Raw genomic sequence first — 26393 nt, forward strand, 5'->3', positions numbered from 1 at the left:
GCGCCGGCGGCCGCGGCGCCTCTGACAGCGCGGAGCGAGCGGAGCGTCCCCGAGCGCCGGCACCGCGCACCGGAACCCCGCACCGGGACCGCGACCCCGCACCGGGACCCCGCACCCGCACCGGGACGCCGCGCCGGTGAGTGGGACAGGCGGGTGGCGCCGGAGCCGCGCGGCACAGCGAGGCGGCGGCGCACCCCGGCCCGCTCCCGCCGTGACTCTGCAGGAAAACAGGGCCCGGTGGGAGCGGCGGGGCGGGCGCGGAGCCGCCGCCGGGCCCGAGTCCCCCCCCCGCGGGCCGCGCCGCTCCGTCCGTGACTTAGCAAATACCGGGAGGAGGCGATGGGCCGGGGTAAACAGCGATAAAATAGCCTTCAGGGACGATGGGCCTGGTGTGTGCGCGGAGGGGGCCCCGAGCATCCCTCCCCGGCTGCTGCCGGGGCTTTCCCTGTCAGCCTCTCCCCGGGCAGGGCCGGGCGTCGGGCGATGGCCCGGATCGCCAGCGCGGCCGAGGCACCGAAAACAAGGCGAGAATTAATAATCCAGGGCAAGGAGTCGGTGTTGTTTCAGAATTTGTCTCGCATCCCCAGTTTTCCTGCAGTGCTCAGCAGGGCAGCAGCGATAGGAGGTGGCTCAGACCTTCACAACCAGCTGCAGTAAAACGGGGGAGGGAGGTCTGATCTCTCCTTCTGGGGGTCATTTCACTGCCCGCATGGCTGCAGGTGCACAGGCTTCCCGTGAAAACCGTAGAATATTGCTTAAATCCTGTATTAATTGCTGCTCGCGAGGTTTTGTTTCGGCAGGAGGTTATAGGCAGGCAGGGCTTTTGATGGAAGTTGGGGGGTGGGAGTGGTGCTTCCCTTGAAAAGTTTGGGGTTTGTTCAGTTCTGTGGGCGTGAGATTTTTTTTTTTAAATTTTTTTTTTTGTTTAAGGTGGATGCAATTAAACTTGACCTTTAATACCAATAATAATGTGACACCTTCCCTTTCTTTGCCATGGTATCACTCGAACCATTTCACTAGTGCTGCAGCAGTGGGCTTGGTTGGTGCAGGTCAAGCCCTTTCATAATGAATTGCTTACTAGGGATGGGGGAAGGTTAATCTAAGCTATATTAAAAATCTTTAATAAACATCGTTTTAGTATAATTAAATGTTTGGGCATATTGACCTGGCTAAATTATGTATTTTTGTGGTGATTCTTTTAAGTATATGTTCCTATGACAGTATTGTTCATGGCATTAGGAGGTGGTGGTTAAAGAACCTCCGTTCAGTGATGATCATTTTGTAAATGATTGTGCAGCATTTGGCTGGTTTTCGGCAGAGGGAGGGTCTGCTGTCAGAATGTTATTTGCCCTTAGAGTCATTTTGTTAAATAGGAAAATTCTGTTGGGGGACTAAACAAAGAAAATATTTTAAAACTGTAAGATGCATTGCAAATATCCGGCTTGTTCTCGGGCATCTCGTTTTTGTGTGTTTCTGTTGCTGTTCCCATGTTTGTGGATGCTGTGAGCAGCCATTGAGCAGGGAAGAGACTGGGTGGAGTAAGGAGGCAAAGCTGCGAAATGGCTCGATTACCCTTTCAGAGCTTTTTTTTTCCTCCCTTTGCCGGGGTGGAGGAATACTAATTGCCGTAACAATGAAGTCTCTTCTTTAGGGAAGAATCTAATGGTGCAGGAAGCTTCGGAAATGAAACAAATCTCACATTCTGTTCTGAGACTGATTTTTCTGCAGGGTGGATTTTGATTTGTCTGGCAGTGAGAAGTGACCAGTCACTGTTGCAAAGCCGGATTTTTTTTTTGTCTGATAACCGCTTCAATTTATCCACTTAGATATGCACTTGTTGAATTGATTTTATTTACACTTTAGATAGGAATTGCAATTTTTGTGGCGGTGTTTTACACACAAGATTTTCTGGAATCTAGACAAGCCTCTGTATTGTGGCTTCATGCTGTTATTTGTTCATGGAACTTCTTGGTTAGAGCGGATTATGGGTGGGCACACAGAAAAAGACAATCCCTGGTTACTCTGGTGACCACAGTGGAGTGACTGCTGTCAGTGTACAGACTGGATTGCATTGCCCTTCCTTGTGTGCCAAGTTCTTGTAAAATAACATCTTGGGATTTTGGAAGCCCTTTTGGGCACTGTAGCTCTGTAGGAGCATTGCTGTCCCCCTTGGGTACTACTGCTTAAAGTTGTGTAGGAAAAGCGTTTGAACAAAGGGTTTGGGAAATACAATAGGGATTGGAGGAAGCACCTAGGAAGGGCTGCCTCTGGAAGTGCTCTCCTGTTCCACATGTGCCTCATGGCATTCCCATCTGGTTTCAGTGCTGACTGGAGCAAGTGCAGCACTGAACATGGGTGGTTCTGAAGCAGGCTGTGGTTTTGCTTTTTCATGGGGGTCTCAGTTCTGGAGTGCAGTTTGTGATAGGAGATGGGCACACAAGAAAGAGACTGTGCTTCTCTTAGTATGCCCAAAATTAAAACAAGGGGCAGTGCTTTCTGCGTTATTTCTAGTTCATTCACTGCGAGTAGCTGTTCCAGGATTCAGTGGCTGCATGAGCCAAATACCTGAGTCCAATGCGTATCCAGGCTAAGGCCAAGGAAGAACCTAGCAAAACTCTTTCCATCTTAACAGCTTTGGTTGATTTTTGCCCTTGAAGTGATGGCAGTAACTTTTTCTACAGGAGTAACTTGTTCGTTTGGGTTCTGCAGAACCAAAAGGCATCAGCAGTTCCTTTCTGGCTGCACACAGGCTCTGTCCTGCCTGTCCTGCTGACCCCTGTGCCTGTCCTGCCTCCTGTGCTCCTCCCAGCCTGGGAGCTCAGGTTGTGTCTTTGCTCTGGATGGGACAGCTCCAGAATCAACATCTGCTGACTGCCTTGTCCAGCACTGCAACCTTGTATTCCTGAAGAACTCCATAGCCCATGTCCATCATTAATTGTAATGTATTGACACTTCTTGTGGAGGGTTCTGGGCAAACAATAGCTGGACCTCTGTGCCTCAGGGTAGCTCAGGTATAGACTGCATATGTTTGTAAGTTCTTTTGCAACCCTCTGTGGCTGCCCTGTATTCCTGAACTAGAGGGGTTGGAATTACCTAGTACGAAGGAGAGTGACTTTGGAATAGTTTGGTTTAGGTCAGCTCCCTTCTACTGTGGTGAGCTTCAGGCCCATTTTCTAAACTAAAGGCCAAGACTGGGAGAGCAGCTGAAGCATCCATGAAGTGGGCGCTGAAAATAAGAACTGTGTAGGCCTAAATTCAGGAAATCAAGAGGACAATAGAAATCCATAATTATTATTAATAGATAATTTCAGATTTCCTCTAGGGTGCGGGGGAGTTTCCAGCCTCTAACATGTAATTTGTGATGGCAAATGAAGATCTCTCCCAAGGATCAGAGCCATGTATGTTGATAGAATGGTGCTGGGACTCTCCTGTTGGGTTTGTTGCAGAGAAGTCGTTAAGGTATGCACTGTCCAAACTTGCAGATCTGTCAGTGACGTTACAACTGGCTCCTCTTTCTCCCTTCTATAAGAGCTTAGGTATCATTGGCAGGACAACCTGACTACTAAAAATGTATTGCACTGGTGAAGCCTTGCTGGGGTTCAGGGGCTTTCCCAGGAGCTGCTTTATTACCTGACACAAGGGGAATGGGGCTCCTGATGCAGCTTTTGAGGATTTTATTAATGGGTGATGTTGCTTTATCTTTTGATCTGCCTGACAGAGTAGGCTACACTTTAAGTTTTTGGAAGTAGGCATTTACACTAAGATACAATCCTGACCTGTTTAAGATCGGTTTCCAAATGCATAAAGCTGTTTCCTCAGAATTCTTGCTCTGAATGCTGTCCATGCTGGGGGAGTGTGAAGGGCTGTGCTCTGAGCAGGATGGTGCCACCACTGGGGTTGGGTTAAATGTCTGGTTTTCATGTATTACAGTTATTTTAGAACAAAACTTTTCTTCATTCCTACCATGTCCTAAGACCTACTGTACATGTTAAAAGCCTCGGCGAGAACCAGGATTTTGTCTGCTGAGGAGCAGAATTCCAGTTTTACCCTGGAGATGCCAGCTGCTGCGGGTTAGCCCAACAGATGTGTGTTGCTAACCTGTATCTTATCTCAGTTGCTGAAAAAAGGGCCTTTTCCTCTCAGCTGAGGCAGGACCTGGATGAGGCAATGTTTTTCTCATTCATAATGTTTAAAAGCTTATTCTGTTTTCTTTTTTTTTAACCTCCTGCTCTCTCCTTAAGGGATTAGATGGGTGTGACTTAGGCTCTTTTGCTTTTAATTCACTGTCTTGGAAGCCACCTATCATTTCACTTCCTGCTAGCACCTACTGTCAGGAAATTTCAAAGAAAAATGTTATGTACAAAATAAGTGTATGCTGAACTCCATTTCCTTGGGACTATAAACATACAGTCCTTTCAGAATTAATATTGTGCACAGCATTGTCACACTGACCAATACAAAGAGAACTCATGCATATATAAATATGTTAAAAAATCAACATTATTAATTCAAAGTACTTGCTAGTTAATGCATTTGGAATTATTTTTGCCATTTCCTTCTTAATGATACTGCTTGTGAGTGAGCTCTGTAGCCTGGCTTGGCTGCTTGTGGACTTTGTATAAGGATTGTGATTAAATGAATGCAATAAATATATAATTTTGGTTGTGATTTTGTTGATTCTGGAAGATTTACCTGATGTTTTCTACTAGTAACTACCTGCTGCAGCCTTGAGAAGGTGTTTGCCGAGGTGGGACCATTCTTGGCTGAGGTTGGTAGGTGGTGCAGAGCAGTGCCTGTCCTGTAATTTCCTGGTATCCGTTGTTAAGTAGGTCCCTGCTGAGGGAGTTGGTCCAAGGCTGTTCAGAGGCACCTCTTGTTCTGGGGCTGGCTGGTGACTCAGCTGTCACACCTCTTGTGAGCTAGGTGACAGGCTCTGTGGTGTGGTGCTGCACTGGTTTGCACCTGAGATGGCACGGGGGCATTCATGACTGAGATTATTTATACCTTGCAGAGCTCTTGTACCCATGTTAATCGTTCCCGTTGTGCCCCACAAACCTTAAGTTCCTTTGGTTTAATTAGACAGACAAGTGTTCCCCTCCCCACCTCCCCCCGAGATTGCCTCTGCCTTGTTTTTCTGCTTAATGCTAAAGCAAAGGTGTTACATTTATCCCTCTTTAAGACTAGAGGAGAATCAGCTGGACACAGCTAGGCTGTTTGCTGCAGATAAATGACTATTTCTTCCGTAATGAAACAGCACTGGCAGCTTGTCTTGTGCTGGATTCACCTGCTTTTTGGGGTGAAGAAAGAGATTGGATAAACAATTTGGTTTGTTTAAATGCTCCTGTCTTTGCAATCTATTAAGAGGATGATGTCATTAATGAGTGTCTGTATGTATTTTAAACAGATGGTGTCTGTTCAATCAGTAATGGTAGAAGTTTCTGGTCTCTCACCTTCAGCTCTGTTTGAGAGGCAGGAGTGTAGTAGATGAAGGTGGATGGTAAGAAAGACGAGACACCTTCTACGAGAACCCTGATTTTGTTATTTTTGGTTCTAGTGTCATGGAAGGGTTGAACACTATTCCCTGTAATAGAATAAGATGTTATAGATCACAGTTATGATGAGCTTTTTGGTTTTGGTTCTCCCATCCCCCTCTGGGCAAGTGAAACAATTTTTGCTTAACAAGATTTGAAAATTGATAAAGGACCAACAAGTAGTTCTGTCTTAAGTTCTTGTTTAGATTTCTTTGTGGTTTATACCTTCCCTCATTTCTAAAATATTAACATAGATGTTCCTTTAAGTTTTCTTCTGGATATTTTTCTTTATAAATTTAATAAATTCGTGTTTGTTTTTGTTAATATCACATTTCCAGTGTAACAGGCAGTTTAATGATTTAATTATTTAAATTTGGATATAGTCCTGTGACTTCCTTTACAGTTATAAATCTGTTACTTAATTTTTTAAGCCAGAGAAGTATGGGAGGAAGAACTGAGAATAACAAAGTTCAAATCCAGTGCATGCCTGCTGACAGACATATCTAAGTGCAGCACTCTTCTCCTGGTGTGCTATCCCAAAATGTGTATGTGTTGTTTGACCTAGCAATACTGAAAAATTCCCTGCTGGAGTCATGCAGCTGCCCCTGATGTGCTCTGCTGTGCCAAGGGTTGAGTAGCAGCGTGTAACACCGAGCCCGTGGCACTACCCCTGCCTGCTGTCCTGCTGCTCTACAGCACCCTCAGCAGCAGTGGGGACTGCCGTGGCAGAAACCATCACACATGTCAGAGCTTTCATTTCTGCCTGGTGTTGGTAGCTACATTTACCTGCATTTTCACATAGAATTGAACAGGCAGGTTAGAGGAAGGATGTTTTCCCTTGTTTTCCACCAAAGCCTGGACACAGACCTCAGGCTGGAGTTCTGACCTGGAGGAAGCTCAAAGGCTCTAAAATGAGATGATATGACAGTGCTCACTCAAGATGTTTCTCTGAGAATTAATTGTATCATGCTTCTATCAGAATTGCAAAACTGAAGTGATACATGGCAAAAAAATGTCAAGATTGAATTAATTTAGTCTTCTGAAAAAAAAAAAAAAATTTTTTCCAAGTGAGTTTGGCCCAGATTCCTCAGAGTCATGTAGTGTTGGTGCCTGGGAAGGTAACGAGGCCAGAAATGTATTTTGTTGTTTTACAGTCCTAAAGGTGGGTAGTGCCTGCCAGTGATGTGTTAAAAACTTAGCTTGAAATAATATGGGAAAGCAGACGGCAATAGGAGTTGATTTCAGAATGCACAGGCGTTCCTTTTGGCAGCATGCTGTGTGGAGCACCCAACTTGCTCCTGGTTTACAGCATCTTGATGACATTCCTTAGCTTTATTTTTCAGATGTAATTGCAACCCGCATTCCAAGTCTTTGGAACATGGGCACTATATCTGACCTGCTACAGATTGCTTTCTGGTTCCCCATGGATTTGGTGCTGAATTATTTTCAGAACTAAACTACTGTATCAGGTTTTTAGCAAAAGCTGTAAAAGTAGGTGAAATGGGGAATAAAACAGGCATAAAATGTTTCACTTTTTTAATGTTAAAAATATATTTCCTTTGATAAACCTGTAACTGAACTGAAACGGAAAATGTTTTTTGTGAATTATTATAAGCACTGCACAGAATGCTGTACTCTGTGGGTACTACATTGATGTATCAAGCAAAGTGTTGACCTACGGGCATTTTGAGACTTCCCTTAATTGCAGAATAACAGGCTTACTAAACATATGAATTAAAAATAAGGCTCAGAGTTGTAATTCAGATCAGATTTGCTTCTTGTTTTGTTTTTCCCAAATCAGATAGCTGTTGGAGCTCACTTCGTTGTAATCCCTCAGCCAGCTTTACTGATGTAGGCTGAAAAGTGGAAAAAAGATTAACCCAGCTCATAAATGAGTAGCTTTCTCATATTCTCCCACTCATCCCTGCTGGCTTAGCAGGTGATGGATTCCAACATTTTCTAGGATAAGGTCTGTTTGCTGTACTAAGAGCAGCTGCGTGGCTGTGCCTGGGTGATTCTGCTGTGGATGAGCTTTCCTGCAGTAATGGAAGCAGGAGAGGAACTGAATTATTTTACTTGTTACTGTTTTTCTTTCCTATCAACAGATAGCGACATATCTAGGAACCCTTTTCAGGTCCTAGTAGTTAAGCCTAGGAACCATGGATATTACTTCACTTCTGTGGAATCTGGTTTTGAATACATTTGTGGAAAGAGTTGTCCTATTCTGTGGCTTGAGTTTGATAGAGCAGTGTTTTGCTTATGGGCTTTAAAACTAAATCAGCCCATTAAAAGTTAGTTCAAATTAAAAGGAAGTTTTCTTATATACTTGCTAGAATTTAGCAACGTAATCCAGAGGTGTAAGAAAACAATTCATGTGGTCTAGTTTTTCCATAGGGACTGTAGCTGTAATTGCCTGGGAATTACTCCCAAATAACCCCTTAAAGTTCTCTTGTTAATGTTATGAAACAGGATACACTGTCCACGAACCTTGCAAGGACCTCCTGTGCCAGCCATGTAGCAAGAGACAATGCAACAAGAGTGTCTCCTTTAGGAATACACAAATGGATCCTTTCAGCTTTAAAGAATTGTGGAATTTAATTCTGATTATATCAATTCATTTGCTCTTTTTGGTGGCCTTTGGTTTTCATAAGTGATTGGCCTTTCACTGGGATTGTAAAATTAGCTGAAGAGAGGGAGCTAACTGAAGTAGGATTTTGCATATATTAACAACTCAGAAGTAAACTCCAGGAGTTTTCTTTGAGGTAAAAAAACCTTCTAAGAGTGATAGAATGTGTTAGAGAAACTACTTGAAAGTTGCTAGCATATAGGTGGACACTCCAAAATGTTTTAAGTTTTGTATGAGTTATTGACATTTTAAATGGTAAGATTTAAATTCGAACCTAAGTTGAGTAATGAAACTCTTAATTATCACCCTGATATCACAGAGTGAACCCAGTTTTGTGTTCCTGATGCTGGTGATGGCTCATGGGCCTTTGTAACACCAAGTGCTGTGTATTAGGTGTGTCTGAGCTGGCAATCTGCAGAAGTGATGTCTGATGTTGTTTCCTTCAATAAATGTTCCTGGAGAATATAACTAAAAATGTTGTCATAATAATACGGAAAAAATGGTCTTGTAGCTGAGTTAACTAAAATATTAGAATTCTGCAAAAATGTACAATTCCTAAAGCACAGCAGTGCTGAGCTAAAGCTTTGTTGAGCTTTCAGAGCTGCTCTCTGCTGGTCTGTTCTGTATCTGCTGATGCTTTAGCTCTGTAATTGATGCCATGTATCTCTTCTAATTTTTAATATAATGGCCTACAGTTACATGTTTAGTGTACATAGCTTGTGTTTTTGTGGCAAAGACTATTTATGGAGCCTAAGCAACAGTCATAAAAGCTGCAGAAATTGAACTAATTACTGTTAATTCCTGGAGGAGCCATGGACATACCTCTGGGATATGTGCTACCTGAGGTTGCTGGACAGCAGCAGCAGAGTGAACCTGGGCTGGTGTGTGGAACAGTTTGTGCTGCTGCCCGTGTCGTGAACCAAGGAATGAAGCTGATTTTTGGTCTTCTTACACCTTGCTGTGGCAGCAGAGCACTGCCAGCAACAGAGGCACTGGCACAGCTGGGTTTGCTGTGCCTCACTCCTGGGCCTCACTAAGGGTGACATGGATCACAGCTCACTTGGGGGTGACTTCTGCTGTGACTTTTTCAGAACAGCAGAAATGGGCACTGTTAGTCAGTTGAGCTGTTTTAGGTTGAGGCTAAAATGCTGCTGAATTAATTTAATTTCATAATCTGTTTCTCAGTTTCATATGGAGAATACATATAGAAAATATTTAAGTGTCTCCTGAAGCAAGTATGAACACGGTCATAGAAATACCTACAAGGCAAGGTGTATCATTTATTGGCATAACATACCATGAGCTGAGGGGAATCTCTTGCCTGAAAGTGATTATTTTTCCCTACCTCATTGCTGTGACTGAGCGTGTAGCTATTGTGCTTGGATACCTCCTGTAGAGCTGTCTCAGCTAACAAGTGAAGCTGAGCTTGTTTCATTTTGCTCTTGGTGCATTTATGAATCATTTGCGGGTCTCTCATTAAGTTATTGTGAAGTTTTCCAGTAATCTAGGAAGCACTTGAAGCACACTGATAGCCATCAGTGGAAGAAGCAGCGTTTGAAGCCAGGAAGCAGCAGCAGGCTGTTGACTCCTCAGGTCTCCCTGGGGAGGAGGGTGCTGCTGTCCTGTCCGTGCCAGCTCGGCGGTGCCGTGGGGCTGGCAGGGTGCCCTGCTCACAGCCCAGGGCTGTGTGCTCCCCAGCGAGCCTGTCCCCAGAACCTTTGAACCCCCGTTTAGGAAGAGGGGGGCAATGGCCAGACATGAAGAATCACAGGGTCCCATTTATTATTATTTTTTTTCAATTGAGAAGGTCAGAAGAACCTGCACTGTGCTGTTTTTACCTTCCCATACAGGTGAGGGTGCTTCTGCTTTTCAGGTATTCCTGATCAGTTTGTGGCTCTTCATCAATAATTCTCTGTGCTTTAGAAACTTGTGCAAGGAAAAATTCTGGCCTGTGATGATTCTTGGCTGTCTCTTTTTAAATTAGTTTATTTTTAAAGATTATGCTTTAGTATGCCCCCCTCTAGTCCTGCAGCACCAAAGGATTGAAGTAGATCTGCTGTCTGTACTGCTCTGATGTTTCTGCCAGTCCTGAGTACAAAAGCTGATCTGTAGCTGAGTGGAAAGGTGGGCAGCTGGGATGAGGTGCAGTTGTCTGCTGAGGATCTGCTGCTGTTCAGTGTGCTTTTTCCTGTATTTGATAGTGGACAGTAAAATTCTCATACAAAGACACCTTTTCTTTCAGAAGAATATCCAACCCTGTCTTGACACTGCCTTAATATGCTGATACAAAGTGACCATTCTGAGGCGAGGTGTAATGGACAGGTAGCAGTTCTCTGTGGGTTGTTTTTGCTCCCCAGGGCTCCCCCGGAGCTCCAGCTGCCTCTCCTGGCTGAGCTGTTTGAGGGTAACACGGTGGTGGCTGATGGAGGAGGACTGGTTAGTCTTGCTTTGCTGAAGCCTGTATGTCACAAAGTCTGCTCCAGCTGAAAAAAAGGTAGCTCACATAGTGTCCCAGGTGTGTAATTAATGGTGGTCTTTTGGGGTTTTTTGGGTTTGGACACTTCTGCTTGAGTGGGTTCTTTATGTGTGAGTTTTTTGTTTGTTTTGGTTTTCCTTTGTTTGCAGTGGGCTTTGGTTGTTTTTGTTTTGTTTTTGTGATTCTGTCTATGAAGGAGGCAGTCCTGAAAATACTTCACCTTCTATTTAGGCAGCTTTGTAGTTAAAAGTCAGGAATGCTGAGCAGGGTGCTTGGACCAGACCCTTTCTGGAGGAGCAAGATGCTGTGGGTCAGTTGGTTGGTGGCTTTGGCTCAGCTGTAATTTGCTAATAGCAGGAGTAGCTGCTTTGCCATGTGGTATTGGAATTTATCTAGTACTAGGATCTGTTTCTCACTAACAATTCAGAGTTAGATTGTGGAGCAGCCCAGGTGTTGGGAAGTGGGTATGGGATATGGAGGAGTTTGGGGTTACTTTACATTTGACAGGGAAAATGCATTTCTAAATAGATGACATGTGAAAGATGGCCTTACAAACACAGTTACTGTTATTTTTAGACAAGTGCTATAATTGCATCTCCCAGATGCCACTACAAAATTGAGATATTGGGATTTTTTACTGGAGTCGTACGCTGGCACTGGATTTGTAGGCATGCATTGCACAGTTCATGATACAAATCCCATTGCGGTTCATGATACAAATCCCACCCGCAGGTTTTGCTGTGGCAGGCCTGAGGCCGCTCGGGGCCGGTTTGTGTTCGCTGTGCGCGGCCGGAGGTGCCCGGTCCCGCTCCCAGCCCGGCTCTGCTCGGGTGTCCCGCGGCGCGCCCTCTGCGGGCGCCTCTCAGCCCTGCAGGACCTTTTTGGGGTGCACTCAATTTCCTTTATTTGCTCTGCTCCGTACTGAGCACCGGACATCTCCTGAAACCCAGCTGTCTCTTTACCTGGCATGAATTGGGTTATGGGACACGAGGAGGTGAAATGCTTGCTTCTGTTATCTGAAAGGATTAAGCCTGTGTTGTTAGTTTTCAGCCGAATTGTTTCTGAAGCTATTGGGGAAGAGTGTTCAGTGCCTGTTCAGTGTTCCTATCATAACTGGCTTGCAGGCAGTACTACAGTGTGCAGCATTTAACGTGGAAGATCCACCAGCAGGGTGGAAACAAGCAACTTGCAGCTTAAGCTCATTTTGAAGCAGACAGCAGGCCTAGATAGGTTTAGAAAGAAGCCTCTGATCCCCTGTGATGAATAAGTAGCCATTAATGATATAAGCTTAGCATTTTCCTTTTTTCATAGCAGGCTGTTGTTTAGAGGAGGCTCCTTACTGAAATTGTTATTGGGCTGTGATACTGAAGTGTCAGTGTACCTGTGTGTGTGGGGAGGGGCAGAGGTGAGGCAGCAGCAGCAGGCAGTCCTCAAGCAGCTGGTAGAAAGTTTACAAACCTGCCTGCTGTCTTTGAGCCTCTGTGCATTGCCTCAGTTTATCTCAGTGCTGAGGCTGGTTGGTTGGTCAGACTTGCTGAGCAGCCTGAGTGAATGATGAGCTCTGTACAGAGCCTGCCAGGTGTGCAAGAAGTGCCATTTCAGCACTTCCCATGGTCGTGGTGCTCACAAGGCCCCTGCAGTGCAAAAGCAAAGGCAACGTGGGTTTGGTGATGTTGTTGTGGCAGAGGTTGAAGCTGAGTTGAAGCAGGTTGTGCACTGAGAATGCTGCAGTTCATGTTTCTGAATCAAAGGGTACTGACGAATCTGTGTTTTGGAAAAGCTCAGCTCCACTGACTTGAACTACCTGGAGCGTGTCAGGTTTCAGCTGTATCCTGAATTGCTGTGATCACTCCACTGCCTGAGCCCAGCTGCAGTCACCGGCCTGTGGCAGCTCTTCCCATGGTAATGGTGCCACTCTGATCAGATTGGAGGACTGTTTAAAAATTTGCCCTGCCTTAAACATGGGCAAGATGAAGTATTAATTCTAGGTAAACAAAGAAAACAAGTATTGTCTCTTAGTCAAAGGTTATTGGAAACTCCCTCAGGTGGTGGTAGTGGAGTGGGAAAAGTCACTTGTGTGCTGCAGTTGTGTAGCACTGTAGCTGCAAGGGCCCCGTGCTGAGGCAGAGCCAGAGTCTTCAAAGATGCTGTTTGGATAAATCTGAGAAAGCTGCCTGAGGAGTGCTTGTTTCAAGGTAACAAATGATGTCTCTTTCTCCTCCTTATAGATGGATTGAATCTTCTGTGTTGAATGCCTCTGGATTTCCTATTGGATTTCACATCTGGGGAAATACTTGTGATTTAAGCCACTGTGGCAGACTGAATTGTGGATCCTGGGTTCCCAAGACTTTAGCTCTTGAGGAGAAGCCACTGCTCGATCACGTTAACCTGACATCTCAGCCACGATGGTGCTGTCACAAAGGCAACGAGATGAACTGTAAGGGATCATTGTTTTTAAGTTTCTGTTGCATTTTCATTAAACTTCAATTATTAGCATTTGTTTCAAAATAGATTTTAGAGTGTCTCTGTTCACATGCCCTTTAAGTACTGTGTATTGGGGTTTGCATCTCTCTACTCTTTATTTTTGCTAGAACTGCTATTATTTGAAACCAGAATTGGGAAATAATGACAATATAATTTCAAAGTTACTGATGGCATAAAAAATGGATTCTTCAATTTGCAGTAAGCATGTTGCAGTATAAGCTGCAGTCTATGAATTCTACATTTATCTTGAGTAAACTCTGGAAATGTTTTGCTATTTTACTTTGTGATGTAGACAAGGATCTGATCAGAATGCACTGTGTTGTGATGACTATTTCTCGGAGTCCTTAAATTGTATTTCAAATGCTGTTTTGTAGAAATCGAGCGATAGCAGATTACCTCCGTTCCAATGGCTACGAGGAGGCATATTCGGTTTTTAAAAAGGAAGCTGAATTAGATGTGGTGAGTTCAAACAAGATTCTTCACCTATATTTTAATTCAGAAGTCAGTTTTGTGGCATTTGCATCTGTTCTGAACCTGTGTGTCTGTTACCTACCTGTTAGCTCAGACACTTTCAGAAGTGGAGGTGATGAGCTCACAGAGCCTATTGCCTTACCAGAAAAGGGAAAATAATCATTGGGTGAGTTGGCCATTTCTGAGCAAATGGTTTTATAACCAGATTTCAAATGGTCTGAGGCTGTGCAACTTTGGAGACTGACTTCACTGGGGATCTTTGAGAAACAGGAAAACAAAACTGCATTGCTGTTGTCCTCTGCTTTATCATACAGAGCCAGTGTTGGAAAATCCTTTTGAGATTTGACTTGGGTCAGGAGAGTTAAGTCATTGCCTGAGTCTGTTGCATACCTCTTGAGTAACCATGTAGTAGGAGGGCAGGCTGAAACAGTTCATAGAGATTCATCATCCAATCAGGCCAGGTTGCACAGGGCTTGGAGCAGCCTGGTCTAGAGGAGGGTGTTCCCCCAGCTGGGGAGGTGGAAAAATGAGATTCAAGGTCCCTTCCAACTCAAACCAGGCTGTGATTCTGTGATTGTGTGACCAGCTCTGGTAAGCAGCTCTGTTTGCTTAGACTGTACAGATGCCAATGACTCAGACCAGTCATTTCTTGTAACCTCATTCTGTTGATTTGCCTTTGTCACAGATAATTTGGTATAATTTTTAACTTTGCCACCTATTAGCATAGGAGGTATGCATTTCATATGGTTACGGCTGGATTGAGTAGTAAACTTCTGTGTGCTGGATAAATCCTTGCCTTTTCTTTGTTATGTATCTTGCATTGTTCTTTTTCCAAAATGCTTGAAGTTGGACTTAATTTCTCCAATTTGCTGCTAGTGTTGAATAAATACGTAGAAATGACAAATTGAAATACCATACTTATAATTGAAAATCCTAATATCATTTCCCTATCTGCCTTATCTATCAACCTGATTTAGTCTCCTCTTCCCAAAGCTTAGGAAAGCAATCTAAATAGGTTAGATGGTCCTGAGGGAAAGAGAAAACGCAGTTGCTAAAAGTTTCACGACTTTTATGCAAGACAGTCTGAATTGGAGTGGGCTATACTAAAGTGGAAAGAAAAGGTAAAGGCTGGAATTATTTGAGTAAATTGGAATGGTCGATGTGTAGCTCTACAAAGAGAGGTTTAATATCTGTCTCTGAACAAGGTAGTGAGTCCTCAGAGCTTTTATCTGCTGTGGAGTAAGCCTTGGCATGTTTATTTTCTGATGTCTGTTACCTTCATCTCATTTAGGATTATTGTAGCATGAGACTCTATTTTTGTAATGGAAAGAAAGGGTAGCACTTAGTTCCTTCTGCATCTCTGATTTTTGTTTTTCTGTGTTGCTTTTCTTCCTCTTTCTTTAAATGCTTCTTCTCAGAATGAAGAGTTAGATAAGAAGTATGCTGGACTTCTGGAAAAGAAATGGACATCTGTTATAAGATTACAAAAGAAGGTAAGTAGAGATGTGCTGGATGTGCACATATAAAAAGTTATCCCAGAAAGCATTCAGCCCTGAACGGGCACGTGCAGTCCTGGAGCTGGAGAGGCAGGAGGTGCCTTGGGGCAGTTGGTGAGCAGGGAGGTGGAATCGCTGTGTGCAGGGGGTCAGGCTGGGCTGGCATGGAGGAGAAGTCAGTGCTGCCTCTTGTCTTTGGCCATGGCCCTAGAGGGAAGGAGCCATTAGCTCCAGTGCATTCCAGTGGGGGATTGTGCTGCAAGTGGAGAGTACAAAACTCCTTTTAGTCATGCTTCAATGGCTCAAGAGTGTATTAAAAGCAAAAAACCTCCTAAAATCAGTGTGTTAACAATGAAGTCCTATCCCTTGTGCAGGTCAATACAGAGGGTTTATTAGCCTCCAGTGTTTCTGTTGTTGGTTAATGTGTGTGCTAGCTCCAACAGGACACAGAATTCCTGCAGCAGTAGCATTCCTTTTTGTTAGCACAACCTTCTTTGGTAGTTTGGCACAATAGTAATTCAGATGTATTTGTACAGTGTGCGAGTAAAGGGGATTTTGTAGAACTTTTTTCTGTGAAAATATTTGGGAATTTGCAAAGAATAAACTATTAATGATTAAATTATTAAGAATTAACTATAAATTATTAAAGAATAAGCTATAAATGATTAATTTAGGTTTGGTTTTTAAAACCAGTGCTACTGAATGTTGGTGATCAGTTTCAGTCTATGCAATCTTTTCTTTACTCTGAGTGTTGGAGTCAGTTGTTATTTGGTTACTAATGAAGAAGGTGAATTAGATCTTGTATAAAACTGGAAATGAACGGTCTCTTTAAAATTCTTACACTTAGGTAATGGAATTAGAATCGAAGCTGAATGAAGCTAAGGAAGAATTTACATCAGGTGGACCTCTTGGTCAGAAACGAGACCCTAAAGAGTGGATTCCTCGTCCTCCAGAGAAGTATGCGTTGAGTGGGCACAGGAGTCCTGTCACTCGAGTCATTTTCCATCCAGTGTTCAGTGTCATGGTCTCTGCTTCAGAGGATGCCACAATAAAGGTATGTGTGTGCTCCAGACAACTGGCTGTGGAATAGGTGACAGGAATACAGTGAAACTTGTTCTCCTGATGGGCTTATAGTGCTTAAAGTTAGCTGAAAATAGTTTTCAAAATGCATGAATTCAGTTAATTTATAAGTAACAAAATCACATAAAAAGAAATTTATTTTTCTCTACTGTTAAGCTTTTTGGGGCTGTCTGTCTCTTGCTTAATTATTGAACAAGGTGCCAGACTGGCCTGCAGAGTGCAAATGTGAGACTGGAGAATACAAAGAGTAATGGGCTGCTGCTAACAGGTTGTCTATTCCCTTGTCAGGTGTGGGATTATGAGACAGGAGACTTTGAGAGAACCCTGAAGGGGCACACAGACTCTGTGCAAGATATTTCCTTTGACCACACTGGCAAACTCTTGGCCTCCTGTTCTGCTGATATGACCATTAAGCTATGGGATTTCCAGGGCTTTGAGTGCATCAGAACTATGCATGGTAAGGTATAAAGGGATTGATTTAGCAGTCTGTAAAGTGAAGAGGGTTTTTGGCTCTTTTTTTTTTTTTTTTAATCCAGGAAAACTTCTGATGTGGAAGGGGGTTATAGACCAGATTATTTTCCAAAAGAAAAAGAGGGGATATAATTTGATAGTTTGAGTTCTCTGTAAATAGGGGATACATGCAGTGTTTATGGAATGAAATAGCATCTTAAATCTACTATGCATGATGGTGTAGACAGCATCTCATAATGATACTGAAATAAAATGACAGTTAGAGGGATTTTAGCTTTAAATATTAAATGCTTTCTAGACAGTAAAACTGCCTTCAAGTCAGTGAAAGATTCCTTCCTTCAGCCCCTAGTTCCTGATGCAGGACTACAGGAAGGGAGGAATCAGTGCCAGAGGAGTTGTGGCTGTTCCATGTGGGGTTTGATCACACAGGAAGGTTCCCTTTGTACTGCATTTGAAAGCCATAGGCAAAATGAGAAAGTACAGCACACCCAGCTATAAGATTCTAGTATTGGCAGCAGGTGGTTTTTATAGTTTTATGTAGGAACTTTTTTCTTGCTTTTAGGATCATCTTTTAGTAGTGGTGAGTAGAAATAGAGAATGTTTGAGACGTAAAAAAATAAACACCCACACATAGGTATATGCAAGTAAACAGAAAGCACCTTTAAGGGTGCTCAGTGTCTGGACTGTGTGGGTTCTAAAAATACAGATGATTATTTCATAAAACCTCAAGTTTACATGTAAAGATTATTCAATAAAGCACACTCTGCTGCTGTAGCTACTTGACCAAGATAAAGAAAAAAGGCAAGTCCTGTGTGCTCTGTGAAAACTCTGCCAGTGCCACTTAATAAAGGCTTTATTTTGTTTTTAGGTCATGATCATAACGTTTCTTCGGTAGCCATCATGCCCAATGGAGATCATATAGTTTCTGCCTCAAGGGATAAAACTATCAAAATGTGGGAAGTCCAGACAGGGTAAGTGCACTTGTGAGCAAACAGCACCAGAACAAAAGCGAGGAGAAAGCACTGTGTGTAGAAATGGGACACAGGAATCTGAATGTCAGCAGGCACTCTTTGAATTGAGAAATGATGTTCTGCCTTTAGAGTAATTCACAGAAAGATTCTGCCCCAAACATTAGGCAGAGGGGTTTAGGTGTTAATACTGACTAATTATAACTAACTGCTTTTGTCTTTCTGGAAGCTATGAGGGTAGATCTCTAGCTCACGACCAATTAGGAAAATAAATCCACTGGTTAACCATGAGTTTAAAGGTTACCTTTAAATCTGTTACCTTTCTTGACACAGATCAAGGTGTCTCCTGATTTTTTTTGGTCTTCTTGCTTGTTTCATTTATCAGTTGCCTCTCTAATAACCTAAATGACCTGTAAATCTCTACTTGTTCTTAAAACACCTGTTTAATGCAAGTAGTTATGTCAACTTAAGTTTCCCCCCCGGTTTCCTGCTTTTTGCCTTAACGAGTTTTTGCTAGCTCCTAGCTGTTGCTGCTTTCTCATGTCAGCATCCTTTCCTCAAACTCTTTGTGGCGTGCTCCATCACCTGCCTGGATGAACCTGTGTACACTAAAATATTTTATCTTAAGCACTGAGTAGGTGAAGTGTCCTCAGATTGCCTGTCTGGAGGTTGAGTGCTGCCGTGTTTCTTGCACAGTTACTGCGTGAAGACTTTCACGGGGCACAGAGAATGGGTGCGCATGGTGCGGCCCAACCAGGACGGCACCTTGATTGCCAGCTGCTCCAACGACCAGACGGTGCGCGTGTGGGTGGTGGCCACGAAGGAGTGCAAAGCCGAGCTCCGAGAGCACGAGCATGTGGTAGAGTGCATTTCCTGGGCTCCCGAGAGCTCCTACTCCACCATATCAGAAGCTACAGGATCAGAGGTAACATTCCCGGGCTGTTGCACAAGCACGCACAGGGAGATCTTTGTCCATGCTCTGACAGCCACTGAGCTCTGGGCTCAAAGGGCCTGGCAGGTACTGCAGGTGTATTTTGAGTACTTCTGTCTGTATCTTGGTGTGCAGCTAAGCCCTGTCTGGGCTTCCCAGGATCCAGCTTTTGTGTTTAGGACCTATCCTTGCACTAGTGAAAGTGAACTTCAGGGAGATGCTCTGTTCAGGGAGGGGTGAGAGTGGGACCACTGTCTTGTACTGCAACAAAGGAATGTGTAAAGCGGCTTCTCTGTCAGAAGATTATAAGGATGCTTAGCAATTGGAAAGTAGAGGGGGGAAGGAGCCAGTCAGGAATACAGAATGAAGCTGCCTTGGGTGCAGTGTGCACCGATTGCTGTGATTTACTGTACAGTTACTGATGGAAGAAAGCATTCCTTAACTAAAATGAATCCCAGTTTGTGTGATCACTGATACCCCTTCTAGTGAGCCTCAAGAAAGGCTAAAGGCCAGAAGAAATTTTCGTTCTCAGGATGTTAAAATGTAGAAAAAAAGAAATAGAAATAAGCTCCAGTTTCTAGTCAAGCCCCTCCAACCAGCATTGCTGTTTTGCCCTCTGCCTCCAAAGGCTGTGGACACCCCAGGGGAAAAGTAGCCATACTGAACACAGAGACTTGACTAGTGATGGCTTTTACAGGTTATTTCAGTCAAATTTTACTTGACTCGCTTAAAGATCCTTATAACCTTTTAACTGTAAGTAATGAAAGCGCAAGTCCGCGTGTCCTTGCCGAGGCCGCGGGGCTCCGCGGCGGTGCCTCCCCTGCCCCCTGCTGGAGGCAGCGGGCACACCCGCGGGGAGTGCCTTCCCTGCACACCTGGGGCAGGTGAGAGCCGGCCGTGCTCGCACCGTGCGCGGACGCACACACCAACCGCCTACAGTGGGAAGCTCTCAGGAATTCCCAGCCCTGCTTCATTGCATGTTGTGAAGAATTGAGCACAAAGGTATGTGTGAGCTGCGTCCTCCTCCCGGAGATGTGGCATTTGAGCAGTGTCTGCTGTTAACAGTGTCTCGCAGTAGGCAAGTGTGTATTCAAAGTGTTACTTAGCTTGTGGAATCAGCAGGACAAACAACCACTTCTTTTAACAGATTGTGTAATTCTCCTAGCATTAGTACCAGTGCCTGTGACCCAGCTTTGTCAGTGTGGGTTTACTCACTGTAAGCTGTTGTATGATCTGATTTTGGTACTAAAAAATATCACTGGGAAGGGATCTGTTTCATTCCTCCTCTTGCCGCTTCCATCTTATGTGTACCATAACTTAAAATATAATTTTCTGTAGACTAAGAAGAGTGGCAAGCCTGGGCCTTTTCTGCTGTCTGGATCCAGAGACAAGACCATTAAGATGTGGGACATTAGCACTGGCATGTGCCTTATGACACTTGTAAGTCCATTGGTGTTTTTTCTGGCAGTCCTAGCTGCATATGTACAACCAGTTTTAATGAAATGTCTTATCTTGCATGTCATGTTTTCAAGAGAAGCCAGAGTTACAATAATGCAAATGCTGGAAATACAGTTTTAATGGCTTCTGTGGTTCAGCTATTGTTGTTGCTAAGAAATACTGACAATCTCCAAAATCGTAGTGTGAATGCAGTACTGTGGTGTAGGTTCTGTGATGAGTAGCTTGGTTTGTTTGCAGAAATGCTGGTAATGATCTGGATTGTGTCTTCTGTGAAATATCACGTTGTTGCCACGTGTGGGACTTCCCGTGGGCCGTAGCTGCCGTTCCCAGCTCAGATTCTGGCTGGACTGGGCGGTGCTGCTGGGGGTGGAGAGCAGAATTGGTGCAGATCACATGAGGACTGCTGTTTGTTTGCCTTCAAGTACAGGAACTTGCATTGTTGGGAGGACTGATAGAGGTGTAATAATAGAAACTGGAGATAAGCTGTGATTCTGAGAGGCCTCAGGAGCTCAGCGCTGTCCTTGCGGGGCCAGGCAGGGGTCCCTCAGTGTGCCGCAGCACGAGGTGTGGTGCTCAGCTCTCAGCCTGCTCACTGATCTCTCCTTGTGCACAAGGTGGGCCATGATAACTGGGTACGTGGCGTCCTGTTCCATTCTGGGGGAAAGTTTATTTTGAGCTGTGCTGATGACAAGACTCTCCGTGTCTGGGACTTCAAGAACAAGCGATGCATGAAAACCCTCAACGCGCACGAACACTTTGTTACCTCTTTGGGTATGTATTGCTCCCCGTGCCAGAGCTGCTGCTTCCCCGCTGGCTGCAGCTGAGCAGCACGCTGCCATTCACCTCGGGGCCCAGTGGCACCTTGTGCTCTCTGTGTAAAGAAAGGTACTAGAAAGTACCTGCAGACTCTGGTCAAACCCCCCACCCCTGTGAGCTGTAGAGTTGGAGTGTGCTGGATTTTTCCACTTCTGCTGCCAGTGTTGCTCATGGATAAGAATGTTAACTGACAGGGAGTTCTGGAACCTGTCACCAGAGCATGCGGGCATGTGGGGAGGGCTCTAGTGTCAGTGCTTGCCCAGCAAAAGGAAAAGAAGGGTGTGCACAACGGTCAGAAATGAGTTACTTTGAATTCCTGGACATTCCTGATTCATGTTACCAGATCTTGGTAACAGCATGAGAGAATTTGGCTACAAAAGTACAGCTAGGAGCTTTGGAATGTAGCCTTTGAGCTGGTAGAATTGTTTTGAAAAAGCAGTGCCATTCAGTGAGAGTAGGAAATGCTGAAGTTGTGGGTTCACTGGTAACTGAGCTTTTGTCTCCTGGCAGATTTCCACAAGACAGCCCCGTACGTGGTGACTGGGAGTGTAGATCAAACAGTAAAAGTGTGGGAGTGCCGCTGATGGAGTTCACAGTGACCCCCTTTCCTCTGGATGCACTCAGATACCATGGTTACCCATTGAGCTCTGTTTAAATAAATATTGTCCTTTCATGTAAATTATTCTGGATGTAGATTGAGCTTATTAAATGTTACACACAAAGTATTCATGCATGGTGAATCCAAATTGTATACTGTAAATTTACATACGTTGTCTAGAAGTACCATAGGTTTAAGAACATGGGCTGGCATTGGTCACATCAGACCTGAGAAGGCAGAAGTGGGATGATTGGAATAGGGCACTTAACTGAATAGTTGACAGTGTCGTTATGTCGGATAATTATACCTGTTTTTCTTTCTGCTGTCTGTTGGTGCCTGAATTGGTGACCTCATTTGGGAAAAGTTTTGTAGGGCTCTTTCAGAAATGTGTATCTATGTAACATCACTTAAGTGTGCTTAATAAATCTTCTCTAAGAATACTAGATAATAAGGCTGCAATTCAGAATCTTCTGAACCTTATATGTAATTAATGGAAATTAATTAAACTCTGGAATATTTGTCATGAAACATTTGCCAAATCAACAGAAAACATTTGTTTTGGCCTCCTATCACGCAAGGGTTGGTATATTTATAGAACTGACTGTAAACCTGAAATAAGACAACAAATCTTAGTCGCAGCTGATGTGATAAATGTATTTATTTTTTATTTGGTCATTCAATGGTTAAGCTGTGCTGTTAAACTAAGTTTAAATGGTTTTTTGTTTGGGTTTTTTTTTTTAATGCTAGACAAACTTCCAGGAGGAGTTGTCCATCCCACTAGAGTTTAGTGATCCAGTTTCCAGTAGAGCTTCCTCTCCCAAATGACTGCCATGGTCCAACTTGCTGTTTGCTTTCCATGTTTGTTAGAGATGTGCAATTCCTATTTACACAGCAGGATCAAAGGACACTTCCCTCATTCACTGGCAGGAAATTGGGGTATACAAAAGTTTTTTCGTTTCCTTAGTGCCTCCTTGGACAATGAGGTGATCCTCACCTTGGCGGTGTGGCTCCAATTAAAACATCCTGGGGTTTGCAAGTGGAGAAAAACCTTGGGCTGCAGCATTGAAATGCTTTAAAGGAAGCACTAAGTATCTTGAGAATCAGTTGACAATGGCAGGTCAGATCCATGCAGGCTTCTAAAGTGAACAAAGCCCACACCCATCTGTGGGAATGATGATAAACATTAAAACCAAGCCCAAATCCTATCAGCAAACCAGCCCAGCTCAGTTATTAATTAGTATTTATGTTGTTTGGTGTACACAATTTTTAATTTGCGTATCCCTAAAGTTACATATTTTGATCTGAAATGAATGAAAATATTATACATTAATATTTTAATCAGCATTTTTGTGACAGATTCCATTGTAGATAACCAAGAATTACAATACTTATCAAACTAACCAGGTGTTTTTAAAAATCAACTTTAAAATTGACAATACAATGAAGTACCAGGCTGATGTTTTAACAGGTGAATTTGTGCTTATTTTATTCCTTTGGTTTAATCCATGGCTTTTAAAATGTCCCTTTTAAAGCTGAGAGTCCCTGACCAGCATAGGGTGGGCTGGAGGGCAAACACACTGCACTGGTGAGGGGGGAACTTCCACAGTCAGCCCAGAAGGAGCCTCTGTTCTGTGGGAGGAGCTGGATTGGGGTGTGGGATCCTCTGGGAAGTGGTGGAGAAAGCGGGATTCTGATGTGGGGGTTTTCAGAGCCAGTTTAAGATCCAGGCTAATCTCTTAAATCCAGTGGTTTCTGTCATTCTCAGTGTGTGTTGCTGCATAAGCATGCACGAATAAAGTCTGTTTTGTTCATTAGCTGCTTGGACTGGAAAAATTTGCTGCTTTTTGTCCTATGGAGAATTCCAGATACACAAGTAGTGCATCTTAAATCCCTCCATGCATCTGCAACTGTAAAGTAATAACATGTTTAATTCCTGGTAGGACCTAGAAACTTTATTTAAGTCTAAAGTAAACCACCCTCATGTACATAACTCAAAACCTGAATGAGAAATTAAAGGTACCTGTGATGTGGAAGTTGTCTACTGCATTTTTTCCCTGTAGCAAAGAAGCATTTACCAGGCCACCCGGCCCCAGAGCTGGCAGCAGCATCACTGCTGTGTGACACTCAGCACTGCTCCTGTGCAGAGTGAGCCTCCTGGGGAGCAGGGAATGATCTCAGGGATGGTCCCAACCGGACCAAAGCTGAAGCCCTGGTTGGAAGGGAGCCACACCACAGGCATGGGAGTGAGGGGACACTGGGACATGCTGTGCAGCCGTCGCCACCGTTACTGGCAGCTTGTGCTGTGCCTTTGCTGTGAGCAGACCTGCAGCAGCGAGGTTACTGGGTCAGAAATGAGCTAGATGCATTGGAGGGGTGAGAGGTTCGCTGCTGCTTTGGCGCTTCCTGACTGAACCTGGCAGTACGTGCCAGGACCCAGCTCTGGCCTGGCACCAGAGCCACTGCCGATCCGAGCCACACGCGCCAAAAGTGCAGCGTGTTTTGTGGTTTAGATGGAAGCTTTATACCATCTTGCACTTCAGAAGGTGAAACAAACCTCTCCTGCTTTTGTGTGTGGTGTGACCAATGTGTGCCCGGGACACTGAGGAAAGGAAAACAACCCCTGGTTGGTAGTGAGTGGGGACTGTGGGCAGGGGGTCCCTGCCTCTCCTGCTGCTTCCTGTCCCTGTGACCTGCCTGAGAAACCACTCGTGGACAGCTCCTGACTCCCCTGAGAGCTGTTTAAAAGGAAAAATACTTTGTTTTCGTAGACAGAGGTGGCTTGGTAATCCTTTAATGATTTGAATATTGCAAATGCTGAGTTGAGTGAAGGAAAAGCGCCCTTGGAGCGAGCTGTTGTGTCCAGCTGTATATAACGTCCTGCATTAAATCGATACCGAGAGTCCTGTAGCAAGAGCACGTGCATAGAGGGGTGGGATGGACGGGGGGGAGCGGGGGGGTCGCGTTGGATTTGCAAGTCACAACTGGCATTAACTGGCCTTTTTATCTTTCCACTGTGTCATGTAAGTAGCTGCTTTCCTGTCCTGCCTGTCCCTCAGGCTTCCCCGAGTTCATTCTGAAGAGAAGTTAGCAAAATCCTCACGCTTTAGAGTCGATCCCGACATCGACGTGAAGGCAAATGTCAGATGTTTGTTTGAGCGCTGTTAGAGGTTGCAATTGGAGAGAACAGTTCCCAGGCTGTAGGAGTTAACTGAAGCTATTGACACAATTAAAACAAAATCGGTAAAGGAATGTATATAATACTGCTCTGTGTTTTACAGTAAGATTTGTTGCTCTCAGACTGTGTAAAACAAAATTTATTCATGTTTTCTGCATATTAAAAAAATCTTATTGTACCAATTGGTAAACTATTAAATGCTTATAAAACTAGATGTGGTTTTGTCTCCTTGGATGCAAGAATTAAAACTATTTTGAAAAAAGCTATTGGTGTTTCACCCTCAGATTTTGCTCCCACTTGCTTTGCCCTTGCTCTGATTTTAACATAACTTGTGCTCACCTGAGGCTGCAGGAAGTGGTTTGGAGCTGGTCGTGCAGCTGGCGTAGTGAGAGGTTTTGTTGTTTGATCCGATGCAGTGAGGTGCTGCAGGAAACATTCTGGTGGGCTAAGCTGGACTCACAGGAGGGCAGGAGAGCCTCGTCCCTCGCCTGGCACAGGCCAGCCCTGGTGGGTTGGTTTGGTGGGATTTTCCCTGGTGTTGCCCTGTCTCTGCAGACAGGAGCTGGCTGTCACTCCTGGCTCGCTGCTGGAGCTGAGGGCGGTGGCTGAGCGCTCGGCTTGGGGCAGCACAGGACAGCTGGTCCTGGAAAGCTGAAACACCGGGTGGTTCTGGCAACATCTGTTCTGCTGCTGGGGTCTTGTGCCTCTTTGTGCTTCCGTTTAATTCTTCCCTGTGATTTGGCCCTAACTGCCTCAAGTTCTGTTTAGAGATGGGTCAGTGGCTGGAACTGGAATGGGCACATCATCATGGAAGAGCACAGATATATGCTCGTGAGCTTGACATGGGGAGAGAGTAAAAGGGCACTCCTGCCAGCTGAGGTCTGTGGAAGCAGCTGGTAGGGTGGCACTTTGCAGTGGGAACAGACACAGGATGGACAGTTGGATGAAATCCACTTGCATTTGGGGAAAAAAAACTGAGTCTGGGCTCTGCTGGAGCCAGTGTGTGCTACCCCAGATGGGGTGACAGGGTGGCAGAGAAGTGGTTTTTGGGGTGAGGGTTGAAAGGCAAGCCTCGTATGTCCACAAGCAGTGAGTTTCTCACAGGGAGCACAAGGCAGGTTCAGGTGTGAGTTGCTGAGAACAGTATGGACAGTTAAGTTTAATTTTCCCCCTTGGCTCTGTGAGTTGTTGCTCGTGCAGCAAGTGCTGCACTGACAGCAGCTCTGTAGTGTTTCCAGTCCCAATACAGCACTGATGGGCACTGGAACATTTTTCAGTGAATGGGTTTGATGGGTTTGTACCTGCCTGCCTCCAGCCCAGCTGGCTCCCAGGGCCCATTTGAATTCAGTTTTTACACTCATGTTTTAAGAACCTGTGAACAGAGGAATGAGAACCCCCAGAACCCAGAAGAGGTAGTGAGGTACAGACAGATGTTGGCAAATGCAGTTATTTGCCAGCCTGCACTGCCCTTGGAGCTGCTTAGCTGTGGAGCCTCAGTAGCCAGGACTTGTCTCCTTCAGCTTCATTGCACATGGGTACAAGATCCCCAAAGCTGTGTCCCTGCTCCCACATCTCCCCTGGGATGAGAGGGTAAAGTGACTCCTCTCCCTGAGCACAAATGGATTCTGACAGCAGAGGTGGTGGGTCCTACCCCCTCTGGGCTGGGGTTGTGACTCGTACTGATTTACAGCTTTTAAAGCCTCTGGGTCAGCTGCTCCTGTTCTTTCCCCCCCATTTCCAGCTCAAAGGAACAACAGTGATTGCTCCAGTGCTGGCACCAACACTTTGCACCAAACAGTAAAGAAACCAAAA

At 44.6% G+C, this 26393-nt stretch overlaps 1 protein-coding gene across 2 annotated transcripts; it reads left to right on the forward strand.

The window, feature by feature from the left end:
- PAFAH1B1 (platelet activating factor acetylhydrolase 1b regulatory subunit 1) lies at window positions 1-24843 on the forward strand. 2 transcript variants are annotated; one of them, XM_039720604.1, is made up of 11 exons: window positions 1-136; window positions 12862-13070; window positions 13492-13576; window positions 15007-15081; window positions 15932-16138; window positions 16453-16621; window positions 17504-17606; window positions 18300-18528; window positions 19873-19974; window positions 20607-20763; window positions 21319-24843. In XM_039720604.1, the coding sequence occupies exons 2-11, from the start codon at window positions 13039-13041 to the stop codon at window positions 21390-21392; spliced, it is 1233 nt and encodes a 410-aa protein (XP_039576538.1). In that variant the 5' UTR covers window positions 1-136; window positions 12862-13038; the 3' UTR covers window positions 21393-24843. The 2 variants fall into 2 exon arrangements, with proteins under 2 accessions (XP_039576538.1, XP_039576539.1); XM_039720605.1 differs by lacking the exon at window positions 1-136 and adding an exon at window positions 230-349 and having other exon boundaries at window positions 21319-21849.
- Window positions 24844-26393: the final 1550 nt, after the last annotated feature.

Source organism: Passer montanus, unplaced genomic scaffold (assembly GCF_014805655.1).
Source record: "Passer montanus isolate IOZ18808 unplaced genomic scaffold, ASM1480565v1 scaffold44, whole genome shotgun sequence".
NCBI classification, from domain to species: domain Eukaryota; kingdom Metazoa; phylum Chordata; class Aves; order Passeriformes; family Passeridae; genus Passer; species Passer montanus.

Excerpts from the sequence above, each read along its gene's own strand:
- PAFAH1B1 (XM_039720604.1), top strand. The coding sequence starts at position 13,039 with ATGGTGCTGTCACAAAGGCAACGAGATGAACT. Across the intron at positions 17,607-18,299 it reads ATGTGGGAAGTCCAGACAGG|TTACTGCGTGAAGACTTTCA; the intron begins GTAAGTGCACTT and ends TTTCTTGCACAG. Across the intron at positions 18,529-19,872 it reads CAGAAGCTACAGGATCAGAG|ACTAAGAAGAGTGGCAAGCC; the intron begins GTAACATTCCCG and ends AATTTTCTGTAG.